General features: G+C 37.2%; 1 protein-coding gene across 1 annotated transcript; it reads left to right on the top strand.

Annotated features, from left to right (window-relative positions):
* The first annotated feature begins 137 nt into the window (after positions 1-137).
* Positions 138-21,659, top strand: vstm4a (V-set and transmembrane domain containing 4a). Its single transcript, XM_038296329.1, has 8 exons — positions 138-401; positions 6,901-7,350; positions 17,259-17,312; positions 17,393-17,500; positions 17,612-17,645; positions 19,832-19,980; positions 20,448-20,515; positions 21,128-21,659. The coding sequence occupies exons 1-8, from the start codon at positions 353-355 to the stop codon at positions 21,278-21,280; spliced, it is 1,065 nt and encodes a 354-aa protein (XP_038152257.1). The 5' UTR covers positions 138-352; the 3' UTR covers positions 21,281-21,659.
* The last annotated feature ends 4,231 nt before the right edge of the window (positions 21,660-25,890 follow it).

Below are 25,890 nucleotides of genomic sequence, written 5' to 3'. Positions count from 1 at the left end.
GGGATAAGATAAATCCGTCACCTATGTGTTTTTGGGTGTTAGGCCGTGATCCAACACCCACTCTCAGGAACACAGGAAATGACATTTCCTACGTTTAGGAGGACACACAGGGAAAGGCAAAGAGAGGTTGACTGAGACATTTAGAGGGGAGAGCGAGGGAGAGAGTGGGAGTTTCTAAGTGGGAACAGAGCTTTTACTGTTTCATATTACAGAGAAAAGAGGAGAAAGAGGAGAAGAGTTAATGGTGGGTAAGGGCTCTGGTGGGTTGTGCAGCCAGCCTCTGTTTTGAATGTAGCTGCTTGTGAAAGTGCAGGGCAGTTGTCTGGGTTTATGGATTCGCAGACTGTGGAAAATGTACTTCTCTATAGTGGTCCTTGTCCTGACTAAGACTCTAGTCACAGGTAAGTTTATTTTGTCTGCAGCAACAAAGCTCAGCGGGAAAGTAAGGTAGGGGGGGTTAAGAGTAGCATTAGTGCACACTGCAACATACAGTATGGATTCAGTTTTAATCTACAGTATGAAAATAGATTTTTTATTTAAAGTGCAAGAGTTAAAATCTGCATTTGCTCTGGTTGTTTTGGTTTTATGCATTTAAAGTGAACCATATGTGCTTGTTTTTTTTTTGTGTGCTAGACTTGTTGTTCTCCTGATTTATGACATCTGTTCAAACCAATCATCAAATACTTGTATATTTTACAGCCACATAATGTTTTGAACCATATGATTTGACCCTATTTTTAAGTGACCACATACCTAAAGATGGAAAAATGCCCTGTATAAAAAGGGATTCCTGATCAGAAAACATTTTTTTAGTCGTTTTAAAATGTTTGGTCTCTGTGATCTATCAGAACTTTTGAATCTTACAAACAGTCATAAACTTGACAAAAAATGATTTTTAGTTGCTTCAGCATACATTAACCTTTCTATAAACTTAGTTTCTGGTTATGATGATGTATCATGTGATGCTTGACATAACCAGAGACAGACTCCTAAATGACACAACAAGAACAACAAAAAGCAGCAGCAGATGTTGCCAGTTATCCTGCCTTTGTGGATCGGGTTTTACTGCACTGAGGATGAATGTTTCCCACCTGTAGCATTTCTTTGGTCATCCAATCGCTGATTCAAATTCTGTTTTACACACATATGTCCCAACTTCCATCAGAAGAAAGAAAAATTATGTAGAGAGAACCATGATAGTAGTGAGGAGAGTTTGATTTGTTGATTTCACTCTTGAGCTCTTTTGCTTTTTAGCGGTACAGACGAAATTCCCATCTGGTGATGGAATGAGACATATAAGCAGAAACAGTCATACTTTATGCTGTCAACAGCATAAATCCTACAGCCCACTGCTGGGGTGGGTTTATAACTTAGTTTCTGTTAATGCTACAATAAGATGTAAATGACAGGGAATAAATTGGTTTAAAAACAAACTCAGACACTTCCATGTAAGACATATTTTCAACTCCAGTAATTTCCTAATTGAAATAAAGCAAGAAGAAGTCACGCAAGCTGAGTCATTCTGTGAACATGAGGCCTATCATGGCATAGGGGCTTGTTTGGTGGATGGTTTCATTAAACAAGGGACACACACACGGAAAAACTTTCCATACTGATTTAATTCTTTTTTTAACTTGCATCAAATGTGTCAATTATTTTTATATTTATTTGAATGTAACTACAATGTAATTTTTGTAGGGTTTCTTCTTAGGTGATTGCTTTCAAAAGTGCTGATTTTTTGGAGGCAATTTCACATTTTTTTGCGTTTCTTAGATTTCTTTAACTCTTCTTACACAGATAAAAATAAAAAATTATGGAGGCAAATTGTTACATAATGGATTAGAAAAGATACAATTCCTAAGGAGGTTGATGAAATTAAAATAATCCCTGGACTTTTTATCAGAGGATGTTTCTGGTATATGGAAGCAGAAATATATTCTGGAGGTAACTAAATAGATGAACACTCTCCATGATCAAAATGCAGAGAAAGACATGAAGAACAGAGTTTTTGACCTAAAACAGTATACAAGGATAAAGGATAAAGAATGTTATTATCAATGCTTTAGCTTGGAAAAAGGGTTGGTAATCTTCTTAATGTCATACAAATATGCAACAGAAGCAATATATAGATCAATCATTTTAAAACAAAGCCAGTTTCAAGTCAAATTTATATGAGCCACATTCAAATGGCTCCACTTTTCTTAACTACAAGCATCATGGTGTTAACAGTGAAATAAAAATAACATCAAATAAAACATCTTGAAAAGCATGAAAAACATTTTAATAAGCCCAATATGGTCTCCTATTGTGAATTTTTCTTTTTCTCAGTACTAGGCCTGACCTCAGCAGGCCAAGGCATCTTTAGCCATATTATTTTACCTAGTGCCAATCTTCCCCCTTACACAGGTCCAGAACTGTAACTGGGATAAGCACAAAAACGAAAAAAAAAAAAAAAAAGTCCTAGTTATGGGGAGGTTTAAATGGGGCAAGTGGTGCCCATGCCTTCCTCTGTGGCAAAAGTACTCACTTTCCATACTTGAGTAAAAGTACAGATACTTGTGTTAAAAAATACTCTGGTAAAAGTGGAAGTACTGATTAAACTTCTTTACTCAAGTAAAAGTAACAAAGTACAGGCTTGTAAATTTACTTAAAGTATAAAAGTAAAAGTAGAAACCATTTTATTAATGCCGTTGCCTACATTTTAAATGGATGTCTGCCAATAGGACTAGATCTCCGTTGTGTTCATTTTCAATCATCTCGTCGTCCATGCTACTATGCTAACGCCACCACCACCAAGCTGCAATGATTTGCCGCCAATGAATACCGCCGAATCTGTCGATTCATCTTGTAGTGGTGCGTCAAATGCAACGCAGATTCCCATTCCAATTAGATTGAATTTGATATTGATGACGTGAAAAATAATAACGGTAACTCCATTGAAATGATTTAAAACTAAAGTAACGAGCCAATTTTTTAAAATGTAAGGAGTAGAAAGTACAGATATTTGTGTAAAAATGTAAGGAGTAGAAGTAAAAAGTCACCATAAAAATAAGTAGTAAAGTAAAGTAAAAATATCAGAAAAATCTACTTGAGTACATTAACGAAGTATTTGTACTTTGTTACTTCCCATCTCTGGTGGCCATCCTGGGTGATCCCATGTAAGCATAATTAACAAAGAGTACCTCCTCTAAACCAGAAAACTAGCCAACGCATGGTCAAGTGATTCATGAAGCGTTCAATAGTTTCAAACATTTCAGCACTGTCATTCAGTTTGAGTGGCTTCTGATGGAGCAGAATGCATAACAAAAACAACAACAATTTGCAGACATCTGTATGACAATAGTTCAATAAGTAATTAATGAAATCGTTGAACAACTGATTCATATCTGTAACCTCTCTTTCCAAATGGGTACATTTCCAAGCAAAATAAAAGCTGCAAAAATCACAATGGTATATAAAACTGGACATTGAAACCTATTTAGAAGTTATAGACCCATTGCTCTACCTTTACAGTTTTCAAATATTTTAGAAAAAACTTTAATTTGCAGACTGGAAAATTCTATTGATAAACTCAAATTACTTTCTGCAAGTCAACATCAATTTAGATTGCAGAAATCCAGAGCTTTGGCAGTCCTGGACTTATTGGAGGAAATGACCAGCCCTATGGATTAAAATAAGTTTTTCAATTGGTGTGTTTTTTTTTATTTTATTTAAAAAAGGAATTTGAAAAAAATGATAAAAAATATATTAATCAAAAAATTAAAGCATTATGGTGTTGTGGAGACAATGAAGAGCTATTAAAATAGGCAGAATTTTGTGAAAATTGGTAATTATCAATCTTTGTACTTAGACTTTGCTTGTAGTGTCTCCCAGGGGTCAGTATCAAGACGGATCCTTTTAATTCTCCACATGAAGTACATTTTTATGGTTTCAAAAGCATTCACGTTTGTTTTATTTTCTATAGATGATATCAATATTTTTGGTACAGGTGATTATCGCACCTGTATCGCACCCATTATTGCTTATCGCACCAGAATAAAGTTAATTAAAACTGATTTGACAAAAAAAAAATGTCCTTGAATCTAGAAAATAATAAATTTAGTTTATTTTTAAATTTTTACTAAAATATAGATGTGAAACTAAGAAAAGATCAGCTAGAGGCGAATGGAGTAAATTAAATATGTTATCTATGTCATTTTCTAGGTGTGATTATTGATTGCAAGATCTGATGAAAGCCATGCATTAAATATGTTTAGACTAAATTATCTAGAAGTGTTGCAATTTGTAGTAAGGGAAAACTTTTCTGAAACCCATACACCAGGTATGGTAAATTCAGTGTAGAAGTGCAGGGTAACACCTACAGAACCTCACTCAAACCGCTATGCATGCTGCAGATATGAGTCATCAAGATAATTCGTAAGGCTGTCTATCAAGACCACACTAATCTATTATTCATTCAGTACTGATTGCCTAAATTCTGCGGTTCGTCAGAATTTCAGACCTCACAATTAATGTACTGTATAAAGCTAAAAATAAACAGCTGCCAGGCAACATACAAAAACACTTCTGCTGAAAGAGGGACGTATACAGTAGTTACAGGGTTAATCTATATTTCTAAATATTACATTCTGACAAAAAAAAAATCCCTATCCATGTAGGACTAAAACCAGTCCAGTTATGTGCAAGAAATGCTGACTCAGTGTTCCAGGTGCTCTAATAATGTTTGGTGATCAACAGTCTGCACTAATGTCTAGTAATACTAGCACTGTGGTTTCTTCCATATTCTGCATTTATACAGATGTTATTGAACACCTTGATAAGGGTAGCCTTTACATCGTGATGGGCATATTAGCCTGTTTGGAAGGCATTGAAGCTGCTAATTATTGCTAGGAAGGTGTTTAGATGTTGAAATACAGGTTTTTGTATAATCTTACTTATGAAGGGGAGGTTTGAGATAGGCATGTAGTTCTGCAGCAGCAGCTTGTTCAAGTTGCTCTTTTTCACAAGGAGTTTGATAATTGCTATTTTTAAGGCCTGTGAGGAAGACTGAGAAAGGGGATGTGTTTATTATTTGAGTTTAATCAGATGTGATGGCAGGCAAAGCGCAAGGAAAGCGGTGTGGATAACCTCCAGAAGGCATGAGGAGACTCTTGGGGCCGGATTTATCAAAGGTTTGCGTGTATTAAAACGTGAGCTATTTCACTGCGCACGCTAAAAAATGTACAAACTGATCTATCAACAGCGTGCTAAAAGCATTTGATCTTTAAAACGTGCTAAATAGCGCCTGTGATCCATTTAGTACTTTTTCTGCAATGAATATGCAATATGGGGCGTTTACACGCTAAAGTGCGTCTTGTGGGAGGAGAACATGTAAATATATTAATTTAGCACTCGCAAAGTGATTTATCAAACTTGAACGCAATTTTGCTAACGGTATCTGACTCTATATTTAACACGTTTCAAAAGAAGGTGCAAATGGTCTGTATGCGTAATTGCGCACACATGGCAGCGGTTATTGTCGCAAGAAGGAGACATGGAAATGAAGCAAGGAGACGCAGAGAACGCATTTTTTCACTCCGTGTGAATATTTTTGGAATGAACGAGGAAACGATCATCAAAACATATCGTTTATCCAGCATTGCCATTTTGGAGCTGTTGGGGGAACTCCGAATGGATTTGGAGCCAGCCACAAGGAGGACCCACGCAATACCAGATACCACAAAACTCCTTGCAACATTGCACTTTTTTGCATCTGGGTCATTCCAGCGTACGGTTGCAGCGTGAGCTGGGATCTCCTAATCTCGTTTTTTCAGAAGTGCTGTCCGACGGGGTCGGGGTTCTCCCCCTGCGCCTGTGGAGCAACGTGCCAAATGCTGCGGGGATCTCATCCACAGTCACAGGCCAATACAAAACACCTGTTTTTTTTTTTGTTTTTTTTTTTTACTGCAGCACATACCACCTTAGGGAATAAAGGTTGCCAATTTATAAATAAATATATATATATATATATATATATATATATATATATATATATATATATATATATACTTATTTATTTTTTTTTGTTGGGGGTCACTGTAAGATTTAAATTTCTTAATGCACTAGTTTGTACAGACTACAAACTACTTTGCCGCAAACCACAAAACGCGCAAAACCATCATTTAAATAGGGCGTCTCCAACAGTTTTGCACCTTCCACCAGTTACGCAATCGCTCTTGTTAAATCACCCGCAAACCATGGTTCAGCCCCTCGCGCAAAATTCCACTTTGCGAGCGCAAATTACTGCACGCAAAATTGGATCTTGATAAATCCGGCCCTTGGTGTACTATTTAAATTTTTGTAGTTTATTTTTGTCAAATGTGGATTATTTTTTAAGATTAGTCCTAGCCGGAGACAACTTTGGTACTGGACTTGATATGGATGTACTTCTGTGTTTTTTCTGTGAAGAAATTAGAAAATTAATTGCAGTCCCTGGTAGAGTCCAGTTCAGTTTCTACAGTCACAGAAAGGCTATTAACCTGTCCACCGAGAAAGTTACTAATGATCTCAGAGAGAAAAAGAGTCTCTCCTTATAGATGTTATAGTGATGGGAAGATAGACGGCATTAACTAATGAAACACTGAAAAGGAATATTGTTCTATATTTCCAAACACAAAAAAAAGGGATTTTAGTCTCTTGAGCCTAACAGCAGCTTTGTTACAACTTACAGCCACAACTACATCAAGAGCTGGTTCCACAAAGTCCTCTCATCTGGATGGAATACACATTCATTGAAGACTTTTCTGATTCATGCTCATTTATATATTTTAACGACAAGGATCTTTTTCATGTTGTACACACTATTGTGCACATTCAAATGAAATGTGTGAATGACCTCTACTCTGTTTTTTTTTCCAACAGAGGTATGTCACGCTCTGAACGTGACAGTCACCCCTAGGCCTTTGGTCTTAGTCGCAGAGAGAGACAATCTGACTTTGTCTTGTCAAGTGTCGGACCGCAAGTGGAATAGCAGTGTCCTCATTATTCGCTGGTTCTTCTCTCCTTTGACTTCTCCAACTCTGCAGCCGCCTCCTCTTCCAACCACTTGTCCCACTGTCCTCTTACCCTCCCAGTTTCTGATTGTGAGGAGAGGCATAAAGAAAATAAACCAGTATGGAAACTACAGCCGTCGCTTCCCCAAGCAGAAATTTCGTTTCATTGACGATGTGGCAGGAAAAGTGTACCAGTTACTCATCGCCAACGTCACAGGAATGGATCAGGGCTTTTATAGCTGTAGAGTTCAGGAGATCCGAAAATACAGGAACACGTGGAGAACCTCCTCCAATGGCACCAGCACCACACAGCTATCAGGTAACTGAACTCTGATGTATTTTTTCCTCTCACTTAAACTTTGTTTGAGAAAAGACCAAAAGAAGGGTGCTGACTATAAGAATAGAATAGAATAGAATAGAATAGAATAGAATAGAATAGAATAGAATAGAATAGAATAATCAAGGATTTTAATGCTTTTTGTAAATAATGATATTTCATATATTTTAAAGGCAAGCGAGAAAATGCTGATGTGATAACTGCAATTTCCTCCTCCTAAACGGGCTCTCTAACTCTCTCACATTTTGCTGGAAACATCCCGCCTTACATATTTAGATCTGATCTCCTCTAGCAATATGAAAATCCTAAAAAAAAAAGGTATCTTCCATTTAAGCTACAAATTTAGAGGTATATGGCTAATTGAGTATTTCAAAGATATATGGGCATTGCATTTTATGATGTCTCTTCCTCTGTTTATTTAAAAGGGGTTTCCTGACTCTTTGTCTCATGTTAGATGAAGCCAAGTCCTCTAATTGGCTGATTATACTTGTCAGCAGATTTAGCTATTTGCTTTCGTTTAAATGTAAAAAGGAAATAATTTGGGTCTTTAACTGAAACCCAGGAAACCTTGAAATAAGTTAGGTGTCATTATTGGTAGAGAGATATTCATTTCAATTCAGTTCAGTTTATTTATATAGCGCCAATTCACAACACTTGTCATCTCAAGGCACTTTACAGTTCACCAGATCATCCAGTCAAATTGATTCACATTCCAGATATGTGTTGATAAGCTTTTCTTTGTTATTTTAGATTGTTTTAAATAATTTAAAGAATCACAATTTAATTCATCCATCGATGTTGAGGTTAATTAAGAAAAGTATGAAAATAGAGGATAAGTGTCCTGGAACTTTGAGAGTCATATGTCACATTGTCATATGCAGCCCGTTATGTGTTACCGGTAGTTTCCTTATCTTAAGCTCTGTTAAAGTTCTCCCTAACTATGTAAGAAAAATACATGTCACATTGGGATTTTACACCACTATGCACAACAAAATTTGATAAAATCCCTAATGGCCATTATTACTATTAACCTGTAACCAAAAATACCCCAAAGTTCAGCTTTAGTTCAAATAGCATGGCAAAAGATTCCTCATTCCTACATATTATAATAGTAAAAGTGCCCAGCACATCTGGCCTTTCTGCTCAAAACAGCTCTTTAACAAGCCGTGAAAAGCAAAGGGGGATTTCTGCGGTAATTATTCTAAAAATGCATTTCAAGGAAAATACTGTAACCACAAAATTCACTCTAAGCTTTATTTATACTGCTGAAAGTTATGATTCTTACATTATTAAAAATATAAAATCCATGTTTTTATCTAAAGAGCAGGAAATACAACCAAATTGTTTTTTGTTTGTTTTTTATGTAGAAGTATGAGGGATTAGGTGTACCTATAGTGTATGTCTGAGTGTGACCCCAGTCCTCTGGCATTTCCATCCCATAACAATGATCTCACACAGCCAACAAAATCACTTTGTATGAACACGTGGGGAAAAAAGGTAGAGGTGCTGAGCAGACAGTGTTCTTCAACTCTGTAACAAATTACGTCAGCACTTGGGGTTTACTGTTCTTTCATTCAAGTCACCAGTCTCAGAGAAACATTCCTGGAGAATTAAGTTTCAGCTGATCTAGTGAAGTTCAAGTCTCCTACAAGACTCAATGAAAAACACTGAGGAAATCAAATTATAAGATTCTCTGAAGAACTTACAGGAATTACTTTAAAAAGGGGTAGTTCAATAGATTTAAACTAAGATGATCTTTAGATAGTATTTATATGCAGAACATTTATTGAATTTCGTGGCTAATTGAGATGCTGTTTTCTCCCTGTAAGTCAAGTTTTTCACTAAACCCACACAATATACAGCCTTTTCTGAAAGGTTAGCTTTTAAAAGCTTTAATCCAGTTGGTGAGCTTAACTATATGGTTTGTACTGCAAGAAAACTACATCTTTATCACATCTGTGTTGGTAAACGTGACCCATTTATACTGTCATGCAGTTCCTGGCAACAGTTCTCATAGGGCCGGATTTATCAAGATCCAATTTTGCGTGCAGTAATTTGCGCTCGCAAACTGGAATTTTGCGCGAAGGGCTGAACCATGGTTTTCGGGTGATTTAACAAGAGTGATTGCGTAACTGGTGGAAGGTGCAAAACTGTTGGAGACGCCCTATTTAAATGATGGTTTTGCGCGTTTTGTGGTTTGCGGCAAAGTAGTTTGTAGTCTGTACAAACTACTAGTGCATTAAGAAATTTAAATCTTACAGTGACCCCCCCCCAAAAAAAAAAAAAAAAAAAAAAAAAAAAAAAAATATATATATATATATATATATATATATATATATATATACACTATATTGCCAAAAGTATTTGCTCACCTGCCTTGACTCACATATGAGCTTAAGTGACATCCCGTTCCTAATCCATAGGGTTCAATATGACGTCGGTCCACCCTTTGCAGCTAGAACAGCTTCAACTCTTCTGGGAAGGCTGTCCACAAGGTTTAGGAGTGTGTTTATGGGAATTTTTGACCATTCTTCCAGAAGCGCATTTGTGAGGTCGCACACTGATGTTGGACGAGAAGGCCTGGCTCTCAGTCTCCGCTCTAATTCATCCCAAAGGTGTTCTATCGGGTTGAGGTCAGGACTCTGTGCAGGCCAGTCAAGTTCATCCACACCAGACTATGTCATCCATGTCTTTATGGACCTTGCTTTGTGCACTGGTGCACAGTCATGTTGGAAGAGGAAGGGGCCAGCTCCAAACTGTTCCCACAAAGTTGGGAGCATGGAATTGTCCAAAATGTCTTGGTATGCTGAAGCATTCAGAGTTCCTTTCACTGGAACTAAGGGGCCAAGCCCAGCTCCTGAAAAACAACCCCACACCATAATCCCCCCTCCACCAAACTTTACACTTGGCACAATGCAGTCAGACAAGTACCGTTCTCCTGGCAACCGCCAAACCCAGACCCGTCCATCAGATTGCCAGATGGAGAAGCGCGATTCGTCACTCCAGAGAACGCGTCTCCACTGCTCTAGAGTCCAGTGGCGGCGTGCTTTACACCACCGCATCCGACGCTTTGCATTGCACTTGGTGATGTATGGCTTGGATGCAGCTGCTCGACCATGGAAACCCATTCCATGAAGCTCTCTGCGCACTGTTCTTGAGCTAATCTGAAGGCCACATGAAGTTTGGAGGTCTGTAGTGATTGACTCTGCAGAAAGTTGGCGACCTCTTCGCACTATGCGCGTCAGCATCCGCTGACCCCGCTCCGTCAGTTTACGTGGCCTACCACTTCGTGGCTGAGTTGCTGTCGTTCCCAAACACTTCCATTTTCTTATAATACAGCTGACAGTTGACTGTGGAATATTTAGGAGCGAGGAAATTTCACGACTGGATTTGTTGCACAGGTGGCATCCTATCACAGTTCCACGCTGGAATTCACTGAGCTCCTGAGAGCGACCCATTCTTTCACAAATGTTTGTAAAAAACAGTCTGCATGCCTAGGTGCTTGAATTTATACACCTGTGGCCATGGAAGTGATTGGAACACCTGATTCCAATAATTTGGATGGGTGAGCAAATACTTTTGGCAATATAGTGTATATATATATAGATATATATATATATATATATATATATATATATATATATATATATATATATATAAAAACAACAAAAAAAAAACAGGTGTTTTGTATTGGCCTGTGACTGTGGATGAGATCCCCGCAGCATTTGGCACGTTGCTCCAGAGGCGCAGGGGGAGAACCCCGACCCCGTCGGACAGCACTTCTGAAAAAACGAGATAGGGAGATCCCAGCTCTCGCTGCAACCGTACGCTGGAATGACCCAAATGCAAAAAGTGCAATGTTGCAAGGAATTTTGTGATATCTGGTATTGCGTGGGTCCTCCTTGCGGCTGGCTCCAAATCCATTCGGAGTTCCCCAACAGCTCCAAAATGGCAATGCTGGATAAACGATATGTTTTGATGATCGTTTCCTCGTTCATTCCAAAAATATTTACACGGAGTGAAACAATGTGTGCTCTGCGTCTCCTTGCTTCATTTCGATGTCTCCTTCTTGCGACAATAACCGCTGCCATGTGTGCGCAATTACGCATACAGACCATTTGCACCTTCTTTTGAAACGTGTTAAATATAGAGTCAGATAGCGTTAGCAAAATTGCTTTCAGGTTTGATAAATCTCTTTGCGAGTGCTAAATTAATATATTTACATGTTCTCCTCCCACAAGACGCACTTTTGCGTGTAAACGCCCCATATTGCATATTCATTGCAGAAAAAGTACTAAATGGATAAGAGGCGCTATTTAGCATGTTTAAAAGATCAAATCCTTTTAGCACGCTGTTGATAGATCAGTTTGTACATTTTTTAGCGTGCGCAGTGAAATAGCTCACGTTTTTATACACGCAAACCTTTGATAGATCCGGCCCATAGTGTTTAAACTTTTTCACATTTTTACCTACAGCGACTAACCTATTGTTTTAATCTTTTAATAGTTTTTTTTCCCCTGATGGATTAACACACTTTTTTTGCTTAACTGTAAAAGTTAAAAGGATTTATATCTGGTTTTGATTTATTTTGACAAAAAACACATTTCATGAAGTGTGGCAGGGAAAATACCTATGGGGTTTGTGGAACCACCGACTAATGCAGTGATAGCTGAAAGCCCTTTTAAAGTATGTCTATCAGTTTTGATCAAGTGATATTTATGCCATTTCTTCTTCTAAGAATAGTTTAGGCTGTCAGATCGGATAATGTCTGTGAAAGGATGTTTTTTTTTAAAGCCTTGGCTCTATTTGTGGAATTATGTTTTGACTTTGACTATTAGGGTTGTTGTCCTGAAAACAAGTGAACCAGTAGGAAGTTGTATAGTCTTTAGCAGCTTTTCTTCCAGAACAGCCCTTTATTTAGCTCTATGCGTTTTCCCCATTGCTTTGACCAGCTTAGTTTCCCTGCTGAAGAGCAGAATCCCCAGCCGGATGCTCTTAACGCATTTCACTGTCAGTATGGTGTGTTGAAGATGATGTGCAGTGTTAGATTTGCAAAAGACAAAGGATATTGCTTTTCTGTGTATGCCAGTTGCCACTTTAAACCTGGGTAATTTTAGAGGTCCTTAATAATAGGATGAGTCTTGTAGAGTGCAAGATCAGTTTACCAACCTGAGCTGTGGGTATCTCAGAATAAGGTTACCAGATTTCTGAAATCCAATTTGGGGACATTTCCAGCTCACAGATGAAAAGAAATACATATAATACATATAGAAAACGGGCAAAAGGATACTTTTACCTATTTATTAATATTTAAATAACAAAAATTGAAGTGTAAAATAATTTTCTGTCTAGCTTCTTCATGCTCTGTGTTTTACTCTTCTAAGTAGATTTTCCCCCTTCTCTTAAACTGCTCTTTCTGTCAGTGTCCCTATTTTCCTCCACTCTCATTCAGTCTCCTTCCTCTCCTCTCCTATCAATTGATATATCAAATAATACAATCAAAATCCCTTCCAAACACATATAATCTCATCATACATATTATGATTATTATTATTGTTGTTATTATCTCATCTGATTAAATACTAAAAAGGCCGATGTCACCACAATATTTGGAGCTAAAAGTAAAAATAGCCTAATAAATGAACATTAAACGGGTGGTTATCTCCTCCTCCATCATTCTCAGATCGTGCAGATCTTGTCTCATTCAGTTTCCCTGTTACTGTCTCTTATCTTTTATAATGAGGAACTTTCATATATCCAAACTGAGTGGTAGAAAAGTAGACCTAAGGCTAGAAGTCTTTGCTCATAAATCACAACCATTAAACAGCAAAACAGTTTATAACTCTACTTACAATAATTATTTAAAAAAATAATCTAACAACCCACTCATTGTTCACGTTCCATGTAGCGGAGATCAGCAATGACTGTCCTTCCAGATCTCCTAAATATGACATATTATCTCACAATTATGAGATAAGATCTCATAATATAGAGATCAGGATCTCATAATTATGAGATAAAGATATTGTAATTACGAGAAAAGATCTCGTAATTACGAGATAATATCTCGTAATTATGAGATAATGATCTCATAATTATGAGATAAGCTGTCAGAATTTTTTTTTTTGGTGAATGCAATATGCTTCCGTACTAAAGATCATCGATCAGTTCTAAAATCATCTCTAGGCCAACCCTTGTTGATCCCTGGAGAATCACAGTACCAGCATTGTACCTTACAAGGATTTTTCGATCATTCTGTTATACTTTATCTGAGTCTATTTACTCATGCAAGCTGCAGCCAAAGTTCTGTCTTACTTTTGTTGATTAGCTTGGTTTATGTTACATTTCCGGTCCTCCTCTTTAGTTAAACAAAAAAAAAATCAAATCCCTATTTTTTAGTAGCCTGGAACCATGAACCAAACATTTATCACAATGATCATTCCGATTCAAATCCAATGAACGAATTAACACACCATAACACTGGGCAGCTGCGTCCGGATGTGATAATTAACTTTCTCGTCTTTTTTAAAAGTGGTGCGCACTGCTCCTCATCTATACGCTAACAGCTGCCAACTAGCTAGTTAACAGCTGTTTCTGCATGGTCACTCTCTTTCTACGATAATAACAGTCTACACACTACATTTTCCTCCTCATTTTTAAAACACTAAAATCGGGGACATTTGCAGGGACAGCTTTAGCTGGGGACAGGTGGTCCAAAACGGAGAAAATCCCCAGAAATCGGGGATGTGTGGTCACCGTACTCCAGAATTAAACATGGGTCTAATGGCTGTTCATCTGATAAATTCTCTTCACACCAACCAATCATTAAGCAGATAGCCACCTGGTTTGCAGCAGTGCCACACTGTTGAAAAGTTCAACAAATATGAACCCTTTTGTCAGGGTTTACTTTCTGCTTGCTTTAAAGGAGAAAAGCATAAACTTTCAGGTCCAGCAGAGTTGTCTGACAACGCCCTGCCCTATATTCAGGGCACACGAAGGAAGCCACGGAACCTCAGGCATCTCAGGGATGCATTGGCCACAGAGCCAGGGAACACAAGAGCTGACATTATAAAGATAAAAAATGGTGGTGGTGGGGGGGGGGGGGGGGGGGGGGGGGGTCTACAAGTCAGGGAACCCCTCAGCCTGCAGTTTCCAACCTTTACTTAACACTTGAATTGATTAATTATTCATATTCCACAGATTCTGCCAAAGGAGACGGTGGTTTGCTTTCTTTCACATCTCTTCATCCCAAGTCAAATCATTGACTCTCAATGATTGTCTCTCAGCTACAGCAGATTTTCACACCACGGGGTTACTGGGTATTTTCCACATCTTTAGTTTTCCTTTGTGGTTGACTGCAGATGAGCACACAACTGTAACCTGTTCATCCAGGGCTGTATATGTATATATATTTAGCATAAATCTGGCATAATTTCATGAACCGTCAGTATTTTGCAGCCACATCTGCATAGCATATGGAGGTATAACAGCTTGCATAGTCAACCTGTTGACCTCAGACTGTTTCTCTCAGCTTGCTCTGTTTGTGGTAAAACAACAAAGCAAGTGTTCTCAGATCTGGGATTTGTTTTTATTAGTCTATATATTAACTGTTCAGCTTGAAAAGAGACACTCACTGTTTTAGGTGCTGTTCTTGTAGCTCAGTTTGTCTGGAGATATCTATTTATTGAGGACAATAAAAATATCTATTATTTCCTCTTTTAACACAGTAGTATCTCAAACTATAAAATGCAGAAAAATCCAACCTTTAATCAATAACTGTTAATTTAATGGGTGAACATTTGGCAGATATGACAGGGTTTTGTCCTCCAGCATTTCACCATGACTGAAAATACACAATATATTTTCTCTTGCTCATCAAGGGTCCTAAATTGTACATTTCTCTCTTTTGCTCAGCTTTCAGGTTTTCTACTTGGTGTAGGTTGGGAAACTGCAATGACCATAGAAGATGGTTGATTTTATGGTCATGAACCACTCTGCTTTAACTTGGTTTTATGTTTTTGATCAAAATGCAATAGAAAGATCCAGATCCACCTTCAGACAAAGACCATCAGGCTTATATTATGAGTTCAACATACTCTTTATATTCATCCTTTAAAAAAAAAGAGCTCAGTTTTAGTCTAATGTAACTAAAGCACCTGATTTTTATTTGGAGTAACTGGTAGTGTTTAGCAAAATGGATAAATTGTATTGGTAGAATAGATAAAGATCTCTCCTATTCATGGAGAGCTGGGGTTCCCTAGATGATGCTCTTTGTTGTAGTTCTCAAAAATCTTTGAAATCGTACTCACTGTTTGTTTGGAAAGATAAACACATCTCCCTGTCTTGCCTTGGTTGTAAACACTGCACTCAGACAGATATGGACAAGTTCAGGCCAGATGCTATTATTTTATAAAAGTTTTCTGAATCATGAAGATCAGGTCATCACTTCCTTATCGGTATGTGCTCTTGACGTACCCATTCTGAAGAGTTCTATGTAACTAAACAAAACCATCAATTTCACAAAAGTTAGCAAAATCTTTACTAATTGCAAACTTTTTCTCTACCAACCCAGGATCTAAGGAACTAAAATTCTCATAAATTTTATTACAAGGAGATTGACCATTCATCCATCCATCCGTCCGTCCATCCATCCATCCATCCATTCTTTTTTTTTCTTAACAGTGTCCTGTCTGGCAATGTGGCAATAAGAATAATTGTCTTGATGCCAAAAACAGCCCAACAGATTTTACTTTCACAAGTGTGGCAGTATGGCAATTGCCATATTGCTCCAATTGTTTCATGCATATAAATTGCTTTATTATAATTATGCAGGGAGTTTTACAGTTTATATGGACACTGCAATGTAAATAGAGCAGAAAAACAGAAGAAGAAAAAAGGAAAAAAAGAAAAAGATGAAAGAAAGAGGAGATAGAAAGGAGACAATCCATCCATTCTTTCATTCATCTATCTATCCATCCATCCTTTCATCCATCCGTACCTTCGTCTGTCCATCCATCCATCCTTTCATCCATCCTTTCATCCATCCATCCATTCATCCATCAATCCAATTGTCCATTTGTCTGTCCGTCCATCCGTCCATCCATCCATCCATCCATCCATCCATCCATCCATCCATCCATCCATCCATCCATCCATCCATCTTAACATTTTGTAAAATTAAGATGGATTGTAAGCTGTTGTGAAGGCCACTCTAGGTTATGGAAAGGATTTTTTTTTGCAGTTTTTAGGTTTAATCATTTAAAAAAAATCTAATTTATCATGCAAATTAAAATATTTTAGGAGGTTTTTTGTTAATCATGGCTTTTTATCACTGATGTTTGCACAGAACTCATTTTTGCAAGTTCAACTCTTCTATTGTACCCGATGGGAAATTTAGTTTGTAAACAGCTCCTTAGGAAGGAACAGCACAGCATTAAAGAACCCACTCACATCATTCATCACAGAGTTCCTGAAACAATATGTGACTTTACATTAAAAACACAGGTACGCTTTTGGACAGGGAACTAAGCAGTTTTTTTATTTCAAATTAGGTTTAATGTGACTTGAATTCACTGAAGTTTAATTTGATACATTTTCTACTTGTTTATATTTATCAACATATATCTATGAATCCCCATGCAGAATAAAGAGACATCTTCGCATTTTTATCCAAGCACAGTTGCTCTGATGTTTGTGGGTATCCCCACTGTGGGTCTGGCTGATGCCTGAGCAGTCACAGCAGTGGTTTGGTTATTTCCAGAAACCACTAAGGTTGCTTGCTTCATTGGGTCAGCACCCACAGAGATCAGCAATTTATAAAGGCAGACATGGAAATTTTATATTCTTTATGTGCTTTTTTTGCTGACTTAATGCATCATTTTTTCCTACAGTGCACTTTAGTCCTGAGGATGGCAGCAGTGAGGGGCTGTGGAGCTTATTTGCAGGTATTGCCTTAATATCTGTTTTTTTTTCTTTATATCTTTAATCATGCATTGCTGACATGTCACTTTTGTCTCTGAATTAGATGTGTATATGTGTGCTGTGTTGATCTGCTCACTGGGCCTGCTGTCCATCTTCTTGTTCTCCCTCTTCTTAACTGGCCAGTACTTCTACAGGCGACGCAGGCTCAAAGGTTCACCCCCACTTTTTTCTGTGCACTACCGTCAATTTGAAATTTTACTGTCACCTATAGTTGTTGTAACAACTATTAACAGAGACCAATGTTCTTCTGATTTTTCCGCAGCCAGTTATCTTTTCGTCAAATGTCCAGAAAGCAGGTAATACGAGTGTTTATTAAAACATTTAGAAAACATTTTATTAACAGTGGTAAACAAAACAAAAAATTACATTGCAAACCTTGCCCAAGAGGAAAAAATAGCATCAGGAAATGTGACCTCTTGGTTTTACAGATTAATTTTCCAGTACTGCTCCATGACATCAGGAAGACCTGCAATTTCAATAGAGTTTTAAATAATGTGATGACTTGTGTTTCCTTCATCAGAATATCCTTGCAAAATGTTGGTGAAGATTCTCAGTTATTCAGGTCATAGTCATTCCAAAGAAGTTAAAAACAATCCACTGGACTTTGTTTCCAAGTTTGCAGATGTTTCGCTTCCTATCAAGGAACCTTTTTCAATTCATAATCGAAACCCCTACTTAGAAAGAACATAGAGATATTTGTTTTTAATCTTCAGTACACTTCAACTATGAGAGAGAAAAAAAATCCAGAAAATCAAACTGTTGTATTTACAAATAATGTAATTGTTAATTATAGTGGGAAATATTTAGTCATAAATGTTCTATAAGTCTCCACCAGTTTTGCTCACACTGTAGTTGGTGTTTGGACCCATTCCTCTATGACCACCTCTAGAGCAGTGATGATTTGATGCTGTCGCTAGGCAACGTAGACTTTTATTTGCCTCCACAAATTTTCTATGGGGTTGTCTGAAGACTGGCTCGACCACTCTAAGATGTTGAAATGCTTTCTACAGAGCCACTCCGTCATTGTCTGAGTGTTTGGGATCATCTTCATACTGAAAGAACCAGCCACATTGCATCTTCACTGCTCTCACTGATGAAAGGAGGTTTGGCTTAAAATTTCACAATATATCGCCCAATTCCTGATTCCCTTAACGCAGATCAGGTGGCCCATCTCTTTTGTGGGAAACCAGCCCTAAAGAGGATGTTTCTACCTCTATGCCTCATTGTGTTCTTGGGACGAAACTCAGCATTCCTCATCCTCCAAAAAGCACAAGCAAAGTTTGTGCCAAAAAGTTCTATCTTGCTTCCATCGGACTCCATGATATTCTCACAGTCCAATTCTGGATCATCCATACTCTCTATTTTACACTACAATGTGATTTCTTCATTGTTTTATCTTAATTTTGTCTCTCATAGTTGAAGTATGGCTAAGATAACAATTATGGACCTCTCTCATCTTTCTAAGACATACTTCAACAATCAGTGACTGAATAATGCAGCTGTATTTATCTGATTGTATCATCATAAGTAGTAACCATTTTAGCTTTTTATACGTCAATGTAACACTTATGTTACTATAATATCTTCTCATCCTTCAAATGCAGTTAAATATTTTCAGCAATGATAGATGTCAGGAAAAAAACCCACATGTGGTTCTAAATTTGAATATATAAACATTTTTAACCTCTTAAAATTCACTTCAAGTCTGATCCCTGTTTGTGCCACTCTTTCTACAAATTATGACAGCATGACTTATGATTAAAAAAAGACACATTGCTTAAAAGAGCAGCATCCTTTTTGTAGTTCTATGTCATGTAATTTGCCATTAAATAAATCAGCATGTGCTCCGAGATGCCATGATGGAATAAATGAATAAAACAGGAGTTATGTAGAAGTCAGTGAATCAATGCAATCAGCGGGTTTTCCTTAGATAGAAAATGTTGAACCAATCTGGTTGCATGATCTAGTTAAATAGTCTCTGTAAAGTGCCTTGAGATGACATGTGTTGTGAAATGAAGCTGTATAACCAAACTGAATTGAAAATTAGATTAAAGATCTACAATTTTTGGTGTGAAAGATAATTTGATAATATATAAAGAAATATTTTTTTTCGTGTAATTCCTTCACAAATGATTTTTTTTATAATTAAGATGGTACAGCAGTGTAGATCTGGGTAGACAGAGACTTTATTAATCTAACCAGGGGCAATTTGTTTGAGCAGTACACGAGACAAACAAAACAAAGATATTAAAATAAATAAATTTATTAAAAATACATATATAATAACATAACAAATAAGATGATTAAACAAGAAAAAAATGTGAGATGGAGTTTTAGGACCACAATTATTAATATTAATAATCAATTAAAAAGATTAATTAATAATCTTTTTTTATGCGGGGGGAGGCTTTATCTTTAATACAATAAAATGACAAACCAAGAGCTCCAGGTAATCTTTGTTTGCATTGTGTACTCTTCCCAGCTCTGGAGAAACTGTTACTAGCTCCAGTAGTTGCTCCAGTTCTCCACCAAGAACACAGAGAAAAGAGACGAGACAGCAGGTTGACAGAGGACCACCAGTGACCCCACCTAGACTAGCTGAAGAGCCACTGTTTCAGCCACCAGTCAGAGGTATGAGGCTCTTTTCTTAGAAATGATCCCTATGCTTTCTGTGTTTAGCCTCTTTGCCCTGCAAATTCTGTTGAAAAGCTTAAATCTCAACAGCAATGGACATTAAAAATAAACACTTGCAGCCCTAAGTGTATTCCCACATTTACCCCATTGCAAAAATAAGTTTGGTTCAGTTTTCCCTACTTTCTTTCTAAAGGTTAGGTTTCAAGTCACATTCCAAACACAGCTGGAGGCATTATAAAGTCTCAAAGGGCAGCAAGAGGTCAAAGCGATATATTAGTGACACAGAGCAGCAGTTAAATCTAAGCTCAGACTAAAAGATCAAATGATTTTTTTTGTTTTTTTACTGCTCTAAACAACATCTCAGTTCAGTTTAACTCTGACTTCCAACACACATCAGCATTTGTGGATTAAAATCTCCAGGCTGTTGTTTTCACTAAATTAAGTTTCTCACATCTTTCTTGCAGCGCCTGTTGCAGCAAAGAGGCCGCAGAAGCCCAGAAGGTTGAAGACTCAGCCAAGGAGATCTGCCACTGTAAGTACTCAGTCTGCTGGATGCTTTTAACAAGCACCCACAATAAAAGTTGGAGAGTGCCTCATTACGCATGTTTTTACTCGTATTCTGTTCTTCAGGAGCAGAGTTATTATTGAAATCCATACAAGGGGGAATATGTTTGACGACTGCATGATTGTCTACCAGAGTTTATTGCCATCTCCTCATTCAGTTATGAGCTTGATAATTCTATTTAGTATTGCTTCAGAAACTCAATTATTTACTTAGATTGCTTCATTGGCTTTATATCTACAATAAAAGCCTCAAATGAGTATGTACAGGGGCAAACCAAGAACCACCCCTGTCTCTGCTAGTGTTGTCCTTAAGATGTTGTTTTGACAAGAAGCATTGGAGTTCCCATGCACATATGGATTAGATTAGTGCAATTAGGCAGATCTGAGGATGCTGAGTAGGACGCCTTTGGCAGCAAATGTTTTCAAGTCAACTAAATGTTCCCAAAGCTCCTGAAAACACAGTGAGGCCATAGTTTCTGTAGCTGAGGAGATATTTTGCAGGGAATGCTGAACAGACTGGTCCTCATTTGTGGTATCTGCCTGTTAAATTCCTCTCCCATTTTTCCTTTTCTCTTCAAAGTCTCGAGTATCACAAGAAGACAGCCTGACGTATGCAGAACTGGAGTTGGTCCGACCGAGGCAGGAACCACCAGCCTCCTCCGGCCCTGATGCCACACCCACCAGCCCTGACACTGTGTATGCTCAGATCCTCTTCCAGGAAGAAAAGCTATAGAGCTGGCAGCTCGGTTCCTCCTGGTGAGGGCAGAGGTCCAGTTTTCCACCCAACAAACGAACAAAGCAGCATCTAAAGGAACATATTTATGAACTATGAGTATGATATTTAGCTTCTTTAATGAAAGATGCCACATTTGTGGGTAAGTTTGTGGGTTTTTTTTTTTTTTTGTTGGGCCTATGTTTTTTTGATAGCATTGCTGGTCTGTGAGTCTGTTTTTTATAGCCCTGATTTAGTGTTAACTTCTATCTATAAACCTATGAGACTGTGCTCGAATAAACTATTGTCCGTGAGATTTTTATGGCACCATCTTGACACTTTAACAATCAGCTTTTGAAGTTAATTCCTTATTACTGTATTAAAACTCAGTATTAATAAATATGCTGTGGTCTGAGGTCTTTCATTTGTAGAAGTGTAGATTTAAATGTTAGTATAACCTGGAGCCAAAGTTAAACTGCCTTGCCTTTCTATGGTGAGACAGATATGCTGCAAAGATATATAAAACTCCAGCATCCATGTTCAATATACTTTTGTAGTGGCATATTAAGCTCCATCTCTTTATAAGCGTAGCAGTAAAATGTGCATAAAGCACTGGTCTCACAGTGGAAAGTCAGTAAGTGTCTGATAGTCAAAACAAGCAAAATAAAGAGGAAATTTAACTGGAACTAAAAACATCAAAACTACATCTCACTCCACATACACTAATGAGCTATAGAGTCCTGCTAATAGAGCAAAATTTTCATAAAAAATATTTCATTAGAATATTATGTGTATATATATATATATATATATATATATATATATATATATATATATATATATGCACTTTTTACTGCTTCGCTAATAAAAAGATGGAGCTTAATATGCCACTATAACAACAGTGTATTGAACATGGTCTCATAGTGAGACTGGATAATCCCTGCAGCCGGTCTTTCAGTAAGACAATTACTAAAAAAGCAGGATTGAGACAAAGGAGGCCGAGGAATCTAAATAAGAAACAACCACAGAAAAAAACATGCATGCTTGGTTCCCTTTTTTTCAACAAAAAAGCCCACAGAGGAAAATCCCCAACCCATGTTATTCTGCTGCAGCTAACCACTAGAGACAAAAAATAAAATAAAATGAATGGAGTTTTTTTTAAAGCAGATGTAGGACAATTTTATGTCTTCAGAAGTATCAAGAAAGACAATGCTCTTTTTATAAAAGTTCAGATCAATATTGAAGTAACCTAGGACCTGAAACCAGTGACATGAGGTTTTAAGATGGTGCAGTTGTAAGTACTATATAGCTTTTAAGGTGTAAAGGACAAATTTCAGTTTTTTGTCTGTATTTGTTTTGCGAGAGATCATTAATTTCAATGTAGAATTACAATTTGTACAATTTTGTACACCTCATCCCTGTAAAATATTCCTGGCTTATACAAATAAAGTGAATACTGAACATATCCTTCACTGCTAAAGAAATTTTATTTTTGCTGCAATAATATAATTATAATACTATTAGTTTTAGAGTTTTTAAAGACAGTCTCTGTTAAAATGTTGTCTTTCCCACAGCAGAAACTCTAGTGACATCTTCATTAAGTATACATCCAGAAACAGCTGCACCTGGATGGTAAACCTGGAGGCTAGACAGGAAGAAATCAAAAACTTCTCTTCATCAAAACATTTACATTTAATGCAAACACTACTTTATAAACCTTTAAATTTCTGTTTGCCTTTGTTGTCATTTACACAGAAGCCAATGATTATCTATACTGAAGCTGATGACTCTACATAGCCAATGGAGGACAGAGGCGATACAATAACCTGTGTGAAACCTATAGAAAATGGATCATGTAATGATTTGATCATGTCATTAGTGTTGTAATTAAATGAGAAAAGATGCATAAAAACCAATAGAATACACCTTTTTTAAAGTATGTTTGCTCTTTATGCTACAGCACTTTTAGACTGCACTTTTTCATGTTACTGTTAATTTGTGAATGTCCTCTTTCTACTGAGCTACTTTCTCTCTATCACAAACATGTTGCAATGGCCCTACATCTACAACCCCATCACTAATGAGAAATGGTATCAACATTTAGCTATTTGCTTGTGTGTATGAGTGTGTTTGGGAGTGAAGGTGGGTGAATTTAGCTCTACACTTTGCATTTTCTTTGTACTGAATTGTGCTATACAAATAAATTTGCCTTGCCTTACTGTAAACAAGCTTTCAGCATAACTAGGAAAGTGCTAAATCCCTTTCGTCCATTTCCCATTTTCAGCACAGTATGTGTTAAACAGTCATTTTACCAACTCCTACAACCATTTTCCGTAATGACGTCTTTGCAAAGAACTGGCTGACACAAATAAGATGCTGCCTTAAATGTTCAAGAAATAGAATTTACATACAAAATTATAATGTTTTGGAGATTGGAGTTATTTGACCAGTCCAAATTAATCTTGATCTAACCTATCTTCCTGTTAGGTTTATGTAGCTTTAAATAACTAGTGTCAACAAATAAATGTGGCAGGATTAGATACCCTTAATACACAGCACTTTGATAGTTAAAAATGTTTTATGGCAGTACTTGCAGTTCTTCATGATATGCATGCTCTGTTGAGTGACATTGCAAATATAACATTGTGTAGTATAACATGCAGCCCTAGTTTTCTGCCTTATATTTAGACCCAAAGTGCTGACATACAGGGAGACAGCAACTTAAAGAGATGTGAGTGCAACTACTAGCCCTACTCTAAAAAACAGAAAATATTATGAATCTGGCAACCTTGTTATCAGGCAAATATATAATAATAAAAAGAAAAATAATAAATCACCCTCTGCTGTTTTTTTTAGTTAATTATTTCATTTATATTTTTAAGTGGATCTGACATTTTAAATCCAGAAAGCACTTAATACAGAGAAGGTGGAGGGTGTGGGCCAGTTTGTGAAGGTCACCATGAAAAATGGGATGAAGGTGGAGGTGTCTGCAGAAAGAGAATGATGCACATCTACACCACTCCTCTAGCAAGTGAGAGGGACCCTCATCCCCCACAGTTCATACTCACTGACTGGGTTGAACCCACTAATGACTACATTTATTCAAATTAGACTAATTGTAATCATGGTTAATAATTAGCTTTACAGTGCATTATAATTGGGTTAGGCTACAAGATGGTTCTGCCTAGGTGCAATAATTTATTTGATTTAATTATTCTGAGGAACCCAATGGTCTGACATCTCATATCATAAAACCAGTGGTGTAGAGAGAATGGAGATGGCTGTTGTCTTTAGAGAAGGTCAATGCCCGCTCTCTGGGAAAATTATGAGGATTATTTTCTACTCTATTAAGCCACTCCACTTAGCACAATTAGCCACACACAGAAAGGTTAAAGAGAGGGACCCCGTCCTCTATGATAAAGAGGAGCGCTTCATTTGCTTGAGAGTCACAACAACAGAAATAACACAAGCAAGACTCCAGACTCTGTAAGAGTTACCTGATTATTAAAATGTAGATGTGCCCAGATGATTGGCAATCATCAAGAAAGTATAACTTCTATACCAACGGTTTGGCATAAGAAAGAAGAAATTCCCTTCTGTAGTTAACTATCCAGAGCATCTCCATTCACAGATTTACTGCTCCCATCCAGAGTGGCTTAAAGGAAACTGTAAACATGACTTGTTAAGGCTTTCTTTTATTCTTTTATTAAGGCAGTCTCTGTAGAGTTACCATGTGCAGATGATCCTGCAATGTCGTGTGAGACGCTCACAGCTGGGGAAAACATTTTATATCCTAACCTCATTTTAAACTTTCCCAACAACTAATAACTGACCCATCTGTGGTGTTACTGTATATAAAGTGTGAACTTTCACGTAGTCTTCTGTCAAATGGGTGAGATCGTACGATGATTTTGTGGTTATTCCCTCAGAGATAGATCTAAAGAGACGTTTGTCTTCAGGAAACCAGAAACATGCAAAGAATCTGCAACAAGCATAAAACACCCCCCGCCTCACTCCACACACACACACACACACACACACACACACACACACACACACACACACACACACACACACACACACACACACACACACACACACACACCACACACACACACAACTTCTCATCGTCTTCACCAAGAATTATGATCTGAGGAAGTAGTTAAATTCTCCTGAGTACAAAATTACCAGGCAAAGTAAAAACACATTGAGAAAAATATCTGATAAACATCCTGAACTCCTCAAAGCAGTAATCTAAGAGGAGAATGATAACTTGCATTGTTTTCTAGTATCCTGAAAAAGTATCCTGAAAAACTACATATAATTACATAATATAGAACTTTATATCAGTTGTTCTTCATTGGGAAAACTACTTTACTACTGTAATATTTTGTGCTTCCTTTTCACAAAATCTGGTTTCAGTTTGAAGCTGACCAAGTTTGTTATGAACTTAAACTATCATCTGTTTTCAGTCCTGCTATAGCAAGAAAAGATCATTTTATTTTTCATTTGTACTTTTTTTTTATTCATGCCAGCCTTTCCCCGTATCCATCAGGTTTCAATTTAAGGAAGCCTGACCTGTCTGTTCTTGATCTCCATCAATCGGAGGCACAAGAAATTATCTCAAAGGA

This window comes from Cyprinodon tularosa, unplaced genomic scaffold (assembly GCF_016077235.1).
Source record: "Cyprinodon tularosa strain WSP-4 unplaced genomic scaffold, ASM1607723v1 ctg37, whole genome shotgun sequence".
In the NCBI taxonomy this organism is placed as follows: Eukaryota; Metazoa; Chordata; class Actinopteri; order Cyprinodontiformes; family Cyprinodontidae; genus Cyprinodon; species Cyprinodon tularosa.
The sequence above is the reverse complement of the archived record's forward strand: the minus strand, read 5'-3'. Positions and strand labels throughout refer to the sequence as shown.

Coding starts and splice junctions, on each gene's coding strand:
- vstm4a (XM_038296329.1), top strand. CDS start 353: ATGTACTTCTCTATAGTGGTCCTTGTCCTGACTAAGACTCTAGTCACA. Junction 19,981..20,447: donor GTTTCAGCCACCAGTCAGAG/GTATGAGGCTCT, acceptor TCTTTCTTGCAG/CGCCTGTTGCAGCAAAGAGG. Junction 20,516..21,127: donor AGCCAAGGAGATCTGCCACT/GTAAGTACTCAG, acceptor TTCTCTTCAAAG/TCTCGAGTATCACAAGAAGA.